Source organism: Spermophilus citellus (assembly GCF_964194105.1).
Source record: "Spermophilus citellus genome assembly, chromosome: 1".
NCBI lineage: Eukaryota > Metazoa > Chordata > Mammalia > Rodentia > Sciuridae > Spermophilus > Spermophilus citellus.
In genome coordinates, this window is record NC_138182.1 from 75,988,687 (window position 1) to 76,002,981 (window position 14,295).

The following is a 14,295-nucleotide window of genomic DNA, read 5'->3' on the forward strand; positions in this document are numbered from 1 at the left end:
TCTCGCTAAACTGCTCAGGGTGGCTTTGAACTATTGATTTTCTTGCCTCAGCCTCCCACGCTGCTGGGATTACACACATGCGCCGCCCCGCCCGGCTAAACTGGGTCTTCATTAAGTCAAATCCTGCCAAAAGGAAAGCAAAGGTTAAAAAAAAATCGTGGGTTTCTAGATAAGCTTTGGTCTCCTGGGCTTTCCTGCTCAGCAGGGAATTCGGAGCTCTCGCGTGTGCTCGCTCTAATTTTCATAGGCTTTGGGCTAGAGCGCAGACCTCCGCAGTCTTTCTCACTCCGCTCCGGCCCCCCGCCCCCCAACCAAACTTCCGCGGAGCAGAAGGCTGCTCGTAGTCCATTCCCTAGGCAACGTCTGTCGCTTGGCGTCACTGGGAGCTGTAGTTTGTGTGGGTGCAGTGATGCCCGTACAAAAGCCCGAAGGGGTCGGTGGGAACTACACTTCCCAGGAGCCCTCGGGTCGGGTGGGACAGGACCTGTCTGGGGGCGTGGCTCCGGCCGCCGCGGTAATTGTGGCGGCTCTTTCGTAAATGCCGGGCTAATTCTGTCGTTAATTCGAGTGGACTGAACCAAAGAAGCTTCGCTGATCGGTAATTCGTGGGCGACAGGAGCGGAGGAGCTCTTGTCCGCTGCTCGAGTCCTTAAGAGGGCCTAGGTGCACCGAAGGGCTGGACTTGGGCCTTGGCACTGTATCGCTGGGGCGCGTAGGGAACCGGGCGCTGGCAAGCGGTGGCAGTTCAGAGGCTTCTTCGGTTAGCGCTGCTTTGTTCTTCCGAGAGCCTGGGGAGCCTTCCCTTTTGGTTAGGTGGGTCTCAGTCGTGGACTGGGGCTGACTTGAGGCTCCTGTTACATGCGCAGGAGTTGCGTCCGCTCTGGCATGGGCTGTGGAGTGGCTTCACTCCTTCCACCCCGTCTCCCTCAGCCTTGTCAGGGCGTCTCTTTGAAAGCTTTGTGTGAATTCGTGGCCTTCAAGGAAGTGTTGTATTTTATAGGGACAAAACACCTCCTCAGTCCAGCTACTTGATTTTCACGGGTCTGAGGGTGGATTTTAATATGCTGTTTCTAACCAGTTTTCCCGCTTAACCAGTGTAGAGAATTTATTTTATCCCCCACTGTTTTAAAGAAAGTTCACATAGCACTCTTTGGAGGCTTCAAGGCTGTCGATTTGTCAGTTGTTTTTTTTTTTTTTTAACGGCTTTACTGAGGTGTAATTGATAAACAGTAAAAATAGCATGTCTGATGCTCAACAGTTTGATGAGTTTGTCCCTTAGACTTTAATGTGTGGAAAGTCTGAGTACACGTTCTAACCCTTTAAAAATGTTTTGCTATGTATGCTTTATTGATTTTTGGTATCAGTAATAGAATATTCAGGTGAATCAGTATTTTTAAATGGGGTCAAGATGCCCCATATCTGTATTCCACCTGTCGTCTAGTAGGGAATTTTTGACATTTTCCACGTTACAAAATGACATTTTAGTTTGTCTTCTTCTAAATTTGGATTTCAAAAGATTTCCCGCTAAGGTCATTGAAGTTTAACCAAGATTATCTGGCTGATATTGATGAAAAGTTCTTTTTTTAAGATTAGTTTCCAACCTAAAAATAATTAAAATTAGTTTGCTTAGAACAGGTTTTTAGAAGTCACTAAATAGGAGCAATAGATATCCAGGAAAGTGTGCTATTGGTAAGGGTACCGCCCAGTGTGTATATTCCCTGAAGGCAGGAGGCCTTTGGCAGTGAATACCAGCTCCATATTTCTGGATAACCAACATCCTGACGTCTATAACTGAAGATTTTTTTTTTGCCTCTTTATGAGCTTCATGTAGTTGGAAACTTACACTGTATATTTGTGTCTAATTTTTATTCATCATTACTCATCCATATTGTTGCCCTCAGCAGTTTTTATTTCTTTTTCTTTTTTTTTTTTTTGTGTGTGCTGGGCATTGAACCATGGGGCTCTTTACCACTGAGCTGCATCCCCAATCTTTTTAAGAGCCTTGCTAAGTTGCTGAGGCTGGCCTTGCACTGGAGGTTTTCCTGCTTCAGCCCTCCTGAGTCACTGTGATTATATCAGGCCTGGCCCCACCAAGCCTAGCTAGTTGTTTTTTTATTTATTGCAATGCTTAAATAGCTGTGGTTATCAAAGTGTGGTATCAATGTAAGGAAACATAAACCACAGACATTTTTGTCTTTGACAATTGAATGATTGGCAAGTATTCCTTTTGTTTTAAGAAAACCTTTAGTTGATAGTAGGAATTAATAATGCACTAAATCTTGTAAAAGCCCTCTCACAACTCAACCAGGGAGCAGTGGCCAAAACAAAACAAAAAATCAAAACAGTATCATTGGCCAACCCATTGGCATATACCTGTAATCCTAGCAATTTGGGAGGCTGAGGCAGGAGGATCAAAGCCAGCCTCAGCAATTTAGCAAGTCCCTAAGCAATTTAGTGAGACCCTGCCTCAAAAAATAAAAAAGGCTGAGAATGTGACTCATTGATTAAGCACCCTTGAGTTCAAACCTCAGCACCAAACCAAACCAAACCAATATTATTAAGTTCACTGTCTTCCATTTCTTTTAACAGTTCTATAAACTGGTGATTCATAGCATTTAAATGTACTGAAAAGTTTAAACATCTCTGTTCACGATACTGTTCATGGATTCTGCTTCAGAAAACTGAGCACAGTGTGTATCATACAGTGGAATGAAGCTACAAAGCCGTCTCTTGTTTAAAAATTTCATTAAATCCATAAATCCAGCATTTTTTCCCTTCTTTTTCTTTGTGTGTATGTGGTAATGAGGGTTGGACCCAGGGGTGCTCTATGACTGACTAGCCCTTTTTATTTTTTTACTTTGAGGCAGGGTTTCTAAATTGTGGAGGCTGGCTTCGAATTTATGATTCTTCTGCTTTGGCTTCCTAAGTAGCTAGGATTACAGGTGTGTGCCATTGTGTCTAGTTAAATCCATATTTTTCCTAATAGACAATCTGTCATGAGAACTAATTTTCATGTCTAGCTGGAATTCTTTGTTAGAATATTAAAATATCTATTCACAGGTTCAGTTTGTTTTATTTAAAAACAATGTTTTTAGTTGTAGAAGGACACAATACCTATAAATATTTTTATTTATTTTTATGTGGTGTTGAGAATCAAACCCAGTATCGCACACATACTAGGCAAGTGCTCTACCACTGAGCTACAGCCTCAGCCCCACAAATTCAATTTTTGAGGCTATGAATAGATAACATTTCTTTCTAAATGTAGATGATCTTTGAGAAAAGATGTATGCCCCACAAATTCAATTTTTGAGGCTATGAATAGATAACATTTCTTTGTAAATGTAGATGATCTTTGAGAAAAGATGTATCTAACTTGGTCACTTTCTCTTATTGCACCACCCTCATAAAGAAAAGTAATTTTTCCAGTTTTGAATCAGTTCATATTAGAAGGGTTCGTGAACAATTCTTTGGTTACTTAACTATATATAAAATGTCTTCTTCAATCTTATAATTAAAATATCTTCTTAAATCTCATAATTTTCAGACAAATGAACTCATTTATCTTTATAAATTTATGAATTTATTTATCTTTTCACCATCTAAAAATGTTTTCTCCCTACTTTTTTCTGTTGGTGCGAGTTTGTTTTTGTTTTTTGGCAGTGCTAGAGATTGAACCCAGGGCATTGGCACATACTAGGCATGTGCCCTATCCACCACCACTGAACCACATTTTCAGCCGCCTTTCTTTTGGTACAGTTGTTTTTAATGCCTGGCCAAAGCTGTAAGTTTAGATCCTGTTCAGAATTATTTTAAATTGTTTGTTGGATATTTATTTCTGATGCAGATAGCTAATTTCATCAATTTTTTTATAATTAAGAATAAACAGATCAGGAGTTATTGTTTTTGCTGAAAGTATCTCAACATTATTTCTTTATTTTTTCAATTTTTATTTTTTAGGGTGCCATAGCTCACTATACCAAGAGCTATGCCCTCATCCCCTATTTTTTTTTTTTTTTTGAAGGGGGGTATTGGGGATTAAACTCAGGGGCACTTGGCCACTGAGCCACATCCCCAGCCCTATTTTGTATTTTATTTAGAAATGGTCTCACTGAGTTGCTTAGTGCCTCTCTGTTGTTGAGGCTGGCTTTGAACTTGTGATCCTCCTGCCTCCGCTTCCTAAGCTGCTGGGATTACAGGTGTGTGCCACCACGCCTGGCAATAGATAGCTTTTTAAATCTGTTATACCCTGGAAAATTACAGTTGTCATTTGGTGTGAAACTTGTGACATACTTTCTAGTCTTTTTTCCTTCACTATTCTGGTCATAGCACTAACTTCTGTATCTCCAGTTCTTCAATAGTGTGCATGTTTGGAAATTAAAGATTGTGCTTATTTTTTTTCCAACTAGAAAAGTAATAATGTTGAGCCTGGACTTGAACTTGAGATTCTCTTGTCTCAGCCTCCTGAGTTGGTGGGATTACAGGCCTGTGTCACTGTGCCGAGTTATGATTTATTTTAAACTTATTTTTAGCAAACTTTTATCAGGTTCCTTCTGTCTGCCAGGCATAGTGTTAGGCGGGGGGAGAATATACAGATATTTTTTAGGAGGAGCTCCGCAGTTTGGTAGAGTATGAACTTGAAAGCAAAATGTTACTAATACTGAGATAAATGCTGAAACAGTCAAGTCACGAACCTTTAGGAATACAAATGAGGGACAGCCTAGTGGGCAAGGGATTTTGGGGAGATATGGGGGAGGAAAAGTTGGGGAAACAGTACCAGGTAAAGCTATGAGTAGTGGTGTTGATGGTAGTAGTGGTGACAACTTTCCTTCTGGAACTAGGGAGAAAACAGCTGGGCAAAGAAGCAAGAAAATGCTTAGTGTGGGTAATACATGACAGTGGTAGTGATTTTTTTTTTTTTAATGAGTAACTTAAAAGTGTCTTAGCTTCTGGGCTGGGGTTGTGGCTCAGGGGTAGAGTGCTTGCCTAACATGTGTGAGGCACTGGGTTTGATCCTCAGCACCACATTAAAAAAAAAAAAAGTTTTTTTTAAGGCAATATATATAAGAAATCATTTAAAAATGATTTCACTCATATATATATATATATATATATATATATATGAATATTTTTTTTTTTTAAACAGTGTCTCTTCGTTTCCAAAGGTCAACTGATCTAGCACTTGTATAATAATGTCATTAGTAATTGAATATTTAGAGCAGAGGGATCTCAGGTTTTCTTATACAATTTGGATATTTTGAAGACAAAAATAAACAAAAAAACCCACGTAACTTAATGCCCAGTTGCTCTGTTGACTTAAGCCTTTTGTGGTGGGTTGAGATTTGGGCTAGTTTTGGGTAGAACTCTAGTAGGTTTAACTAATACTTTTTGTTGCCTGTCTTTGTCTGTAGGTATTGAAAATCAAGAGCTCTTCTGACTTTTCCATTATTTAAATATATAGTGTCATTTGACTAAAATGTTCCTGATGCCAGCCTCTTCAGAGTTAAACAGTGGGCAGAACTTCCTAACCCAATGGATGACCAATCCTTCTCGGGCTGGGGTCATATTAAATCGTGGATTTCCTATTTTGGAAACAGATGAAGATAAGCAAACAGCTACAAATGCTTCTACCAGCTTTCCTGTTAAAGCTGCATATTTTTCAAAGAGCTTCAGTTTTATTAGTGAAGAAGATTCACTTCATGAAGAACAGAAATTGGAGTCTGATGGCCTTTTTAAACTACAGTCAGAAAAATCTGAAGTCCATACAATCTTTCCTTTAGTTAAAAAGGAACCACAAATAGTAGCATGCCAGGATGCTTCTGAACACCAGGAAGATAATAAAAATGACTTTATTCCCAATCTTGTGAGTGAATTACAACAAGTGGCTTATAAAGACCCACTTTTTAAAAAACTCGAACAGGTATAATAGAATTTGGCCTTATATGTGTTTGTGTTATTGCAGGTATTATATGATTATAAGTTATTTGTTCCAGATCCTCTTATTTTTCCCTTTTATTCCGAAATCCTCAAAATACCAGATTTTGCCTTTTGTCTAATGTGCAACATTAAAGATTATTTAATATGTAAGATAGAAAACTTTATTTCTTTAAGTTGTATCTTATAATGAGAGCTAAATTAGAAATGGTTGTTCAAACACTAGGAGAAAAAAGTTGATGATGCCCTGAATACCCATCCTATTGTAAGACTTGGAGGATTCATGTGACTTTTTTTTGTTTCTTAGGTGAGATAGCTGACATAACTTGCTCAGAAGAAATTGGATTTTAGAGTTTTGGTGGCAGACTTATTTACTGAGGGGATCCTTCTCTGAAATTCCCTATGAGGGAATACAGGAGAAGGGAAATGGGAAGGAGTGAGATAAATGTAAGGAGCAGTGTCCACGAAGAAAGTTTTGCTTCTTTAATAGTTAATTTTATGTTTAAAAAGCTGAAGGAAGTACAACAGAAGAAGCAAGAACAACTGAAGAGGCAACAGTTAGAGCAACTACAAAGGCTCATGGAAGAACAAGAAAAGCTGCTTACTATAGTGTCTGGGCAGCACATGCTTCCAGGTATGTTTTGCTTACACAGGGCCTTCAGTTAATAGGATGAGAAACAGTTTCACACAGTTCTTTCTTTTAGTAGTCTGACAGGTGATTTCTACCATTCCTATCATATGTTACAAACTGCAGTTTCTTCAGGGGTCAGACAGATCAGAGTGAAATATGGGAGTAGTGTAATATGAATGAAATTAGTAGGAACTGGCATTCTGGGGTGCATGTGGCCTGCTCAACGGCCTTCATATTTGTTTATTTATTTGGGTGCTGGGGGTTAAACACAGCGCCTTGTGTATGTCAAGTATGCCCTCTACTACTGAACCACACCTATCAGCCAATTTATTAAGAAAAAAGGGCTGGGGCTGTAGCTCAGTGGTAGAGTGCTTGCCTAGCATGTGTGGGGCCCTGGGTTCAATTCTCAGCACCACATATAAAAAAATAAAGGTCCAACCCCAACAACTAAAAAAAAAAGAGCCCATTTTGGCTAGAGCCACTGGTATGCATTCCCTGCCTAATGAATGAAAACTATTAGAGGCTAGTAAAGTTAAACATATAGAATGGTCAGTAAACAATAGAAGCCACTCTGTTCAAATGAAGAACCATACCCAAAATGTTTGTTATGTGGTTAAAGATGATAGTATTCTGTTAACAGAAAGCATCATGAGCTTATGAGGGAAAATAACTGTTAAAATGTGATCTGGAATAGTGTTTTTAAAAGTTTTTGACCACATTCCATAGTAGCAAAAACATTTTAGTCAGGACTCATAATGACAAGTAAATTTTATATTATCAATCTTTTTTGATGTGCCTGGTGATGTAGAGGGATATTTTCTATTTTGTTTATTCTAATTCTGTGTCATTTAAAAAAATAAGTCAGCAGTAACTTATTGTGTCTGATGATAAAATTGTTAATGAATTGTCTTCCACAGTTTGAAAAGTGTGTATGCTTCTTGCTGCTGTCTTCAAAGGTACACATTTTACTTGTTCAGGAAAGAGCCTGTTCTGTACAGAGATTGAATTGGACATTGAGAATATGGAGAAGAAAAGACATTGGCAAATGAGTGTGGCTGGGTGGGAGTGGGGTGAGTGGTGATGAAAAACTGTAACAAGTGAAGAAGGATTTAGGGGGCTTTATGGAATATAAGAAAATAATAGGATCATATAAATAATAGACTGTAGTACTTTTTATTGCAGACTAGTGCTATGGAGTAATAGGGAAGCACATGTCATAGTTACTGGTATCAGAACTGGCCCCATTCAGTTATTGAACAGTTTGCTTTGAGGCAGGCAATGTTTTCTTTTGTATGTTTGGTGCTAGGGATTGAACCCAGGGTCTTGTGCATGTCAAGTACTTGTTCTACAACTGAGCTACGCAGGGCAGTGATTTTCAAACTTTTCTAGTTTCAGAACCTCTTAATACTCTTAAATTATTGAAGATCCTAAAGAATTTTTGCTCTATGGGCTTTATTTATTTATTTATTTATTATATTTTATTTTCAGCTGTAGATGGACACAATACCTTTATTTATTTTTATGTGGTGCTGAGGATTGAACCCAGTGCCTCACACTTGCTAGACAAGTGCTTTACCACTGCGCCTCAATCCCAGCCTTACGGGCTATATTTATTAATAAGTTACTGTGTTAGTATTCTGTTACCATGACAAAATATCTGAGATAAACAACTTAAAGGTGAAAATGTTAATTTTGGCTTACTGTTTCAGAGGTTTTGGAGGAGGAGCTTTGCCTGAGAGAAGTTAAATTACTTGCCCCTGGACACATACCTAATAAATAGTAGATGTGGTGATCAAACTGAGATCTCTTGCAATCCAAAACCTCTTTCCTCCTCTTGGTGTTTTTCAAGGCCGTGATGACTTGATTGTATTGCTCTGAGCCTATATACTGGAAGAGTTGCTCATCTAATAGTGGCCAGACAGGAGTGGGAAGGGAGGGAAGAGAGAGTGTGAGTGGAAGAGGGGAAGGGGGCCATAGACCCAATATCCTCTTGAATGCATGCACCCGGTGACCTAACTTTCTTTCATTAGGTCCCACTTCCTAAAGGTTCTAGCACCTCCCAACAGAACCACAGGCTGCAAAGGTTTTAGTTTATGAGCCATTAGGCGGACATTAACCATTCAAACAATAAGTAGTTATATTAGAAATACTAAGACATTTTAAACTAACTTGGAAATAATAAACCAGTTGCATTTTACTAAAAATAGCATTTTTAAAATGAAAATTATTTTCTAAGACAATAATGTGAGAAGAAAGGCATTATTATTATTTTCTATTTTAGAAAGTATCATTAACTTCTGGCTTAATAGAACTCAGCTGATTTTCTTACCTAATTTTGCAACTTAGTTAGTTGAATTATGTTGTTTTGGTTGAAATATTTGAAAAAATTTCAACTTCATGTGGATAATTAATTGGAAAAAGAGGAGTATTTTAATAGCCTTTTCAGATAATTCTGGATATTCTTCATTGATACTGCATGTTAAAAAATGGTCATTTCTTAGTGGTTATTCCCAGTAGGAATCTGAAACCATATTAATCAATTTGTTGTATCCTATTATTTTAAAATATACTGTTAAATAAATTGAATATCTTGACATTTTGATTAGTTTTTTTTAATCATGCATGATTTAGGGCATTGATCATTTTGGAAAATAATGATTCACTGAGTTATGTTGGTTTTCAAAATGTTGACATCTCAGTACACAATACAAAAAATTATACTCATTAATATCACTGCCAGTTTCATCTTCAAAGTCTTGAAGTATTATAAAATATCCTTCAAACTCATGATGGTGGATATGTTTTCCAGAATTCTGTTTTTTATTTGAGAGGTCAAATTTTATTATTGGCAACAAATAATGTAAGCTATTTATATGTACCTTGTTTCTTTTTGAGAAAATGTCTGCTAAATATCCAGGTTTAAATAACCATAGATTGTCTCATTCATTCTTTCAAGTAAAAGTGTGTTCCTTGGAAGAAGTGGCTGGTTGAGCTTGCAGCTCAATTTAAGTCACTTCATGGTTTGCAACAGACTTGATTTATATGTATTTCCTGTTTTGTCTCATACAGTGTTCATAAAGCATGGAGTTCTACCACTCAGCTATATCCTCATCCCTTTTTTGTTTTGTATTTTGAGACAGAATCTTCCTAAATTGCAGAGGCTGCCCTCAAACTTGTGATCCTTGTGCCTCAGCCTCTTGAGTTACTGGGATTATGGGGGTGTGCCACCATGTCTGCTTTGCTTAGGGCATTCTTAAGTAAAAACTTTTTTTTTTTTTTTTTAAAGATTGTGATTACACGGGGGGGGGGGGCAAATAACAGTGACACTACAACTGGCATAGTTGGGTGGTACTGTCTTGCCTTGAATGATGTATGTGCCAGCAATTTTTCATTTTGCTTTTGTTCCATCAATGGATATTTTATGAAAAAAATATTGATTTGGTGAGTACCCTGAAATAGTCTTAGAGACCTCTAGGGAGTTAACAGACCACACATGGAGAATTTATTGCTTTAGAGCAGTATTTTGCCAAAAACCTCTTCAGATTGCAGTGAGATGTTCGTTGGTCAAAAATATTTAGAATGGGGTGAGGAATATTTGCTATCAAGGAAGAAAGTTTGAAGCTGATACTTTGTGGGGCCTACCTGATTTCTAGTTTTATTTGTGGACTGAAGTTGAGGTAGATAAGTGATAAATGGTATCCACTGTTGTATAAAACACTTCCCATTATGTCTTCACTCCCAAATTTAGGTGAGGCAGTCCAGGAGAACACAGAACTGGCAGCAGAATTTCAGGGGTTGGTGCAGTAGGTAGGATGGTTGGTATGACTTCTTCTTTAAGAAGTGAAGGTTAAAGATATATAGCAGACTCTGTTTATTGGGTTACTTCAAAAGCAGAGACTTACGGAACAAAACAAAACAAAAATAGTCCAAGAAATTTAGAAAATGAGGAAAAAGTCACCTGTGAATCTGTCACTGAATGTGGGAGTCCAAGGAAGTGCTCCAGAAAGGAAAAGGGACCTCACCTCTGCCCTGGCAGGTTCTTGACTTACACTGCAGAAAGGAATTTTAGGATGTGTCAAAAGAGACACAGCAGAAAAAGCAAGTAACAGGAGAATACACATTCAAGGGAAGAGGGAGTGCTGAGGCTTGAGAGTGAGATGTGCTTTGGAGATTTCGGACTTCTTTTAAAGGAAATTTTGTAGCAAGGTGTGGTGTAATCTTAGTGACTCAGGAGGCTGAGGCAGGAGGATTGCAAGTTCAAGGCCAGCCTCAGCAATTTAGGAAGGCCCTAAGCAACTTAGCAAGGCCCTGTCTTAAAATGTACAAAGCGTGTAGGTATAGGGTGTAGCTCAGTGGTAGAGCGCCCCTAGATTCAATCCCTAGTATTGGAGGGAAAGAAAGAAAGGAAGGGAAGAAGGAAGGGAGGGAGGGAGGGAGGGAGTAAGGGAGAAGGAAGGAAGGGAGGAAGGAAGAAAACTATAAGCTGAGTTTGAAAGAATGTGGGATGACATCAGCTCATTTCTTTTGATTGTGGAGTTCAGAGTGGGTCATGATGGTCTTGTTTTCAGAATCTTTAGATTGACATTATCTAATTGGTAGTGCTTAGACTACCTATGTCATGGTTTTTACAGTATCTTTCTCTATAGTATCTCTTTAATTAGTATAAAAATATATCCTGTAAGCACAGAAGGTATATAGGCATTAATTAATGGGATTTACAGTACTCTAAGATTTATTGGACCCTTTAAGAATTCAGGCCTGGAGGAAAACAGGTTTGAGGGTGAAGGAGAAAGTGTTCTTGGAGTTTTTAAAGTTCCTTCCCTTTTTGTCTCTATCTTTATTTCTTTCCTATCTTAAACCCACCACCCAGGGATATAAGATTTCAAGGGTTGCCTAAGGGGAGAAACTATAGGCAGTTATTGTTAATTAGGAAATGACTCAGATCATAACTCTGCACTGGTATTAAACTGTGTCTGTCACAGGTTTGCAGAGTTGGCAGCTGCAGTGATGCATTCCAGAGTTATTTGGTGCTCCCACCTTTGACGTGCACATGTACACGCATATGCACAGAAAGCATAGTGTTCTCATCAAATTATGTGAAGATCACTTTGGAATGAAAGGTTTTGTGATTTTTGTTAAATGCTGTTTCTTAATAAGGAGAAAAAAATGCTTTTATCATTTTTTTCGGGATGGGGGTACAGGGGATTGAACTCAGGGGCATCAACCACTGAGCCACATCCCCAGACCTTTTTTGAATTTAGATTAGAGACAGAATCTCACTGAGTTGCTTAGAGCCTCACTTTCGCTGAGGCTGGCTTTGAACTTGATCCTCCTGCCTCAGCCCCCACTGAGCTGCTGGGATTATAAGCATATGCCACCATACCTGGCTGCTTTATCATTTTGTGGAGTAGGGGTTACTGTTAGGCAGAAAAGAAAATATTAGTGGAAGGCATTAATTAGCTTTGTTGATTTTCTTAATTGTAAGGTTTGACTTTACTGCCTGACGATCAGAACCAGAAGTACAGATCTTCAGTAAATTCAGCTGCTGGAGAGAAAGCCACATGCTTCTTGCCATCATGTATCTACTCTAACCAAACCCAAGAAAAAGCACATGTTTGCAGAATTTTATCTGATGAACAAAACAACTTCTGTAGAGCTACTCATCAAGATTTTGTCTTACCTTCAAAAAGTGCTTCTCCAAATTTGTTTTATGAGTCACAGTATCAAGAACCAGCTGTGAAGAAAAATGATTTGAAGGAAGAAAACCATAGCCATCCTACAGGTGAATTACTTTTGTAAAAACTAACAGAATTATCAAGTTGTCTTAAACTAAGAGCAGGCTTGTTTGCATTTTTTTCTATCCCCTGTGGCTCTAATTGTAAGGTTCCACATGCTACATAGCCACTGAGACAAACAGCCAGGCTAGAATTTGACTTTCCAAGAGTAATTGTTGACACTCATGCTGACTTCAGACTCTGTAGGTAGCATAGGGTTTTCAAAGAGGGAGGCAGTGAGTTCTGCATGTACCATTTTTTTTTTTTTTGATTGCCTGGAAATATATGACACATGAGAATAAGGTTGGTGGTACTGAATGAGGTGGTAGCAATGTCTATAATTTGAGCTACTTGGGAGGCTGAGGCAGGAGGATCAAAAGTTCAAGGCCAGCTTCAGCTTGGGCCTTGAAGCTCAAAAAGGAGTAGGGATATAAATCGGTGGTATGTTGCCACTAGGTTTAATCCTTTGTGTGTGTACGCATGTGCACACATACACAGAAACACACACAGGAGTAGCTGGTGTTGGGAGTTACTTATAAAAGAGGTTTCTTCTAACCTAGGCGGTTGTTTTCACTATGCCTCTATATTCGCAGCACCTAGCACATTTGTGCCAGAGAACTGGCACTCATTGTTTGATAATGTAAACTCACGGTGATCTCTTGGCATTTTTGCTGTATTTTTTTTTTTTTTGTGTGTGTGTGTGTGTGTGTGAGCAATGCAGGGGATAAAACCCAGTGCCTTGCACATGGAAGAACTCCATCACTGAGTTACATCCCAAGCTAGTCTTTTTTTTTTTTAATATTTATTTTTTAGTTGTAGTTGGTCACAATACATTTATTTTATTTGTTTATTTTTATGTGGTGCTAAGGATTGAGCCCAGGGCCTCACATGTGCTAGGCTAGCACTCTACCACTGAGCCACAACCCCAGCCGTAGTCTTTTTTTTTTTTTTTTAAAGCTCTGCTCCTGCCTCCTTTCTCCTCACCTTTTTTGTATTGTTGCAATCATGAATATTGTATACTATTCTTGTGTTATAGTATGTCCTGTAATCTCAATAAACATAGTGTAATAATTGTCAACATTATGCTAGTCATCAAATAATATATCTATTGAATATTCTTTGTGGCAAGTCAAAAGTTTTCTGTATTTCTAAACTTTTAAATATTTTAAAAAAATTTTTTAGTTGTAGATGGACCTTTATTTTATGTATTTATTTGCAATGCTGAGGATTGAACTCAGGGCCTCACACATGCTAAGCAAGCACTCCATCAGTGAGCCACAATCCCAGCCTGTAAACTTTTTAATTTTAATGTGTTTTTGTGAATGTACTATTAAGTTATTAGAAAAATACAAATAACACAATAAAGGTGTCTATGGCTACCATTTAGGATTACCTACCTTTGTATATATTGCCTTATTCCTAGAGTACTCTATCAATATGAAAATCTCAAATGTCTTTGTCTTTTCTTTTACATAACATACTTCCTTTTTTTCCCCCAAACACCCAGAAAAGTTCAAAGACCATTGCATTGATTAGATGGTTAATATTTTGCCATACTTACTTTGTAAATATATATGTGGTATGTGTATATCTTTAATCTGTAGCTGTATATGAAAATTGCTGAGCCATTTCACTGAAAGTAATATGTACTTCATTTCAAATATTTCAATGTGTATCAAGTAAAAATTAGAACATTCCTCTCTACAGTCATAATACCATTATTATACCTAAGGAAATTAACAGTAATTCCTTAGGCCAGGCGTGGTGGCGCACGCTTGTAATCCCAGCTGCTCGGAGGCTGAGGCAGAAGGATCACGAGTTCAAAGCCAGCCTCAGCAATGGAGAGGTGCCTAGCAACTCAGTGAAACCCTATCTCTACATAAAATACAAAATAGGGCTGGGGATGTGGCTCAGTGGTCAGGCACCCTGAGTTCAATCACTTGGTATCCCCCCAAA

At 38.3% G+C, this 14,295-nt stretch overlaps 1 protein-coding gene across 5 annotated transcripts in view; it reads left to right on the plus strand.

The window, feature by feature from the left end:
• The first annotated feature begins 468 nt into the window (after nucleotides 1–468).
• Nucleotides 469–14,295, plus strand: part of CPAP (centrosome assembly and centriole elongation protein) — a 58,745-nt gene continuing 44,918 nt past the window's right edge. For 3 of the 5 annotated variants that reach the window (XM_081292153.1, XM_081292156.1, XM_081292157.1), the window contains exons 1-4: nucleotides 469–598; nucleotides 5,412–5,920; nucleotides 6,445–6,568; nucleotides 12,051–12,347. In XM_081292153.1, coding sequence (XP_081148279.1) covers nucleotides 5,477–5,920; nucleotides 6,445–6,568; nucleotides 12,051–12,347 — 865 coding nt within the window. In that variant the 5' untranslated portion in view covers nucleotides 469–598; nucleotides 5,412–5,476. Of the gene's footprint in view, nucleotides 599–635; nucleotides 814–5,411; nucleotides 5,921–6,444; nucleotides 6,569–12,050; nucleotides 12,348–14,295 lie in introns of those variants that run through there. The other 2 variants (XM_081292155.1, XM_081292154.1) reach the window with 2 other exon arrangements.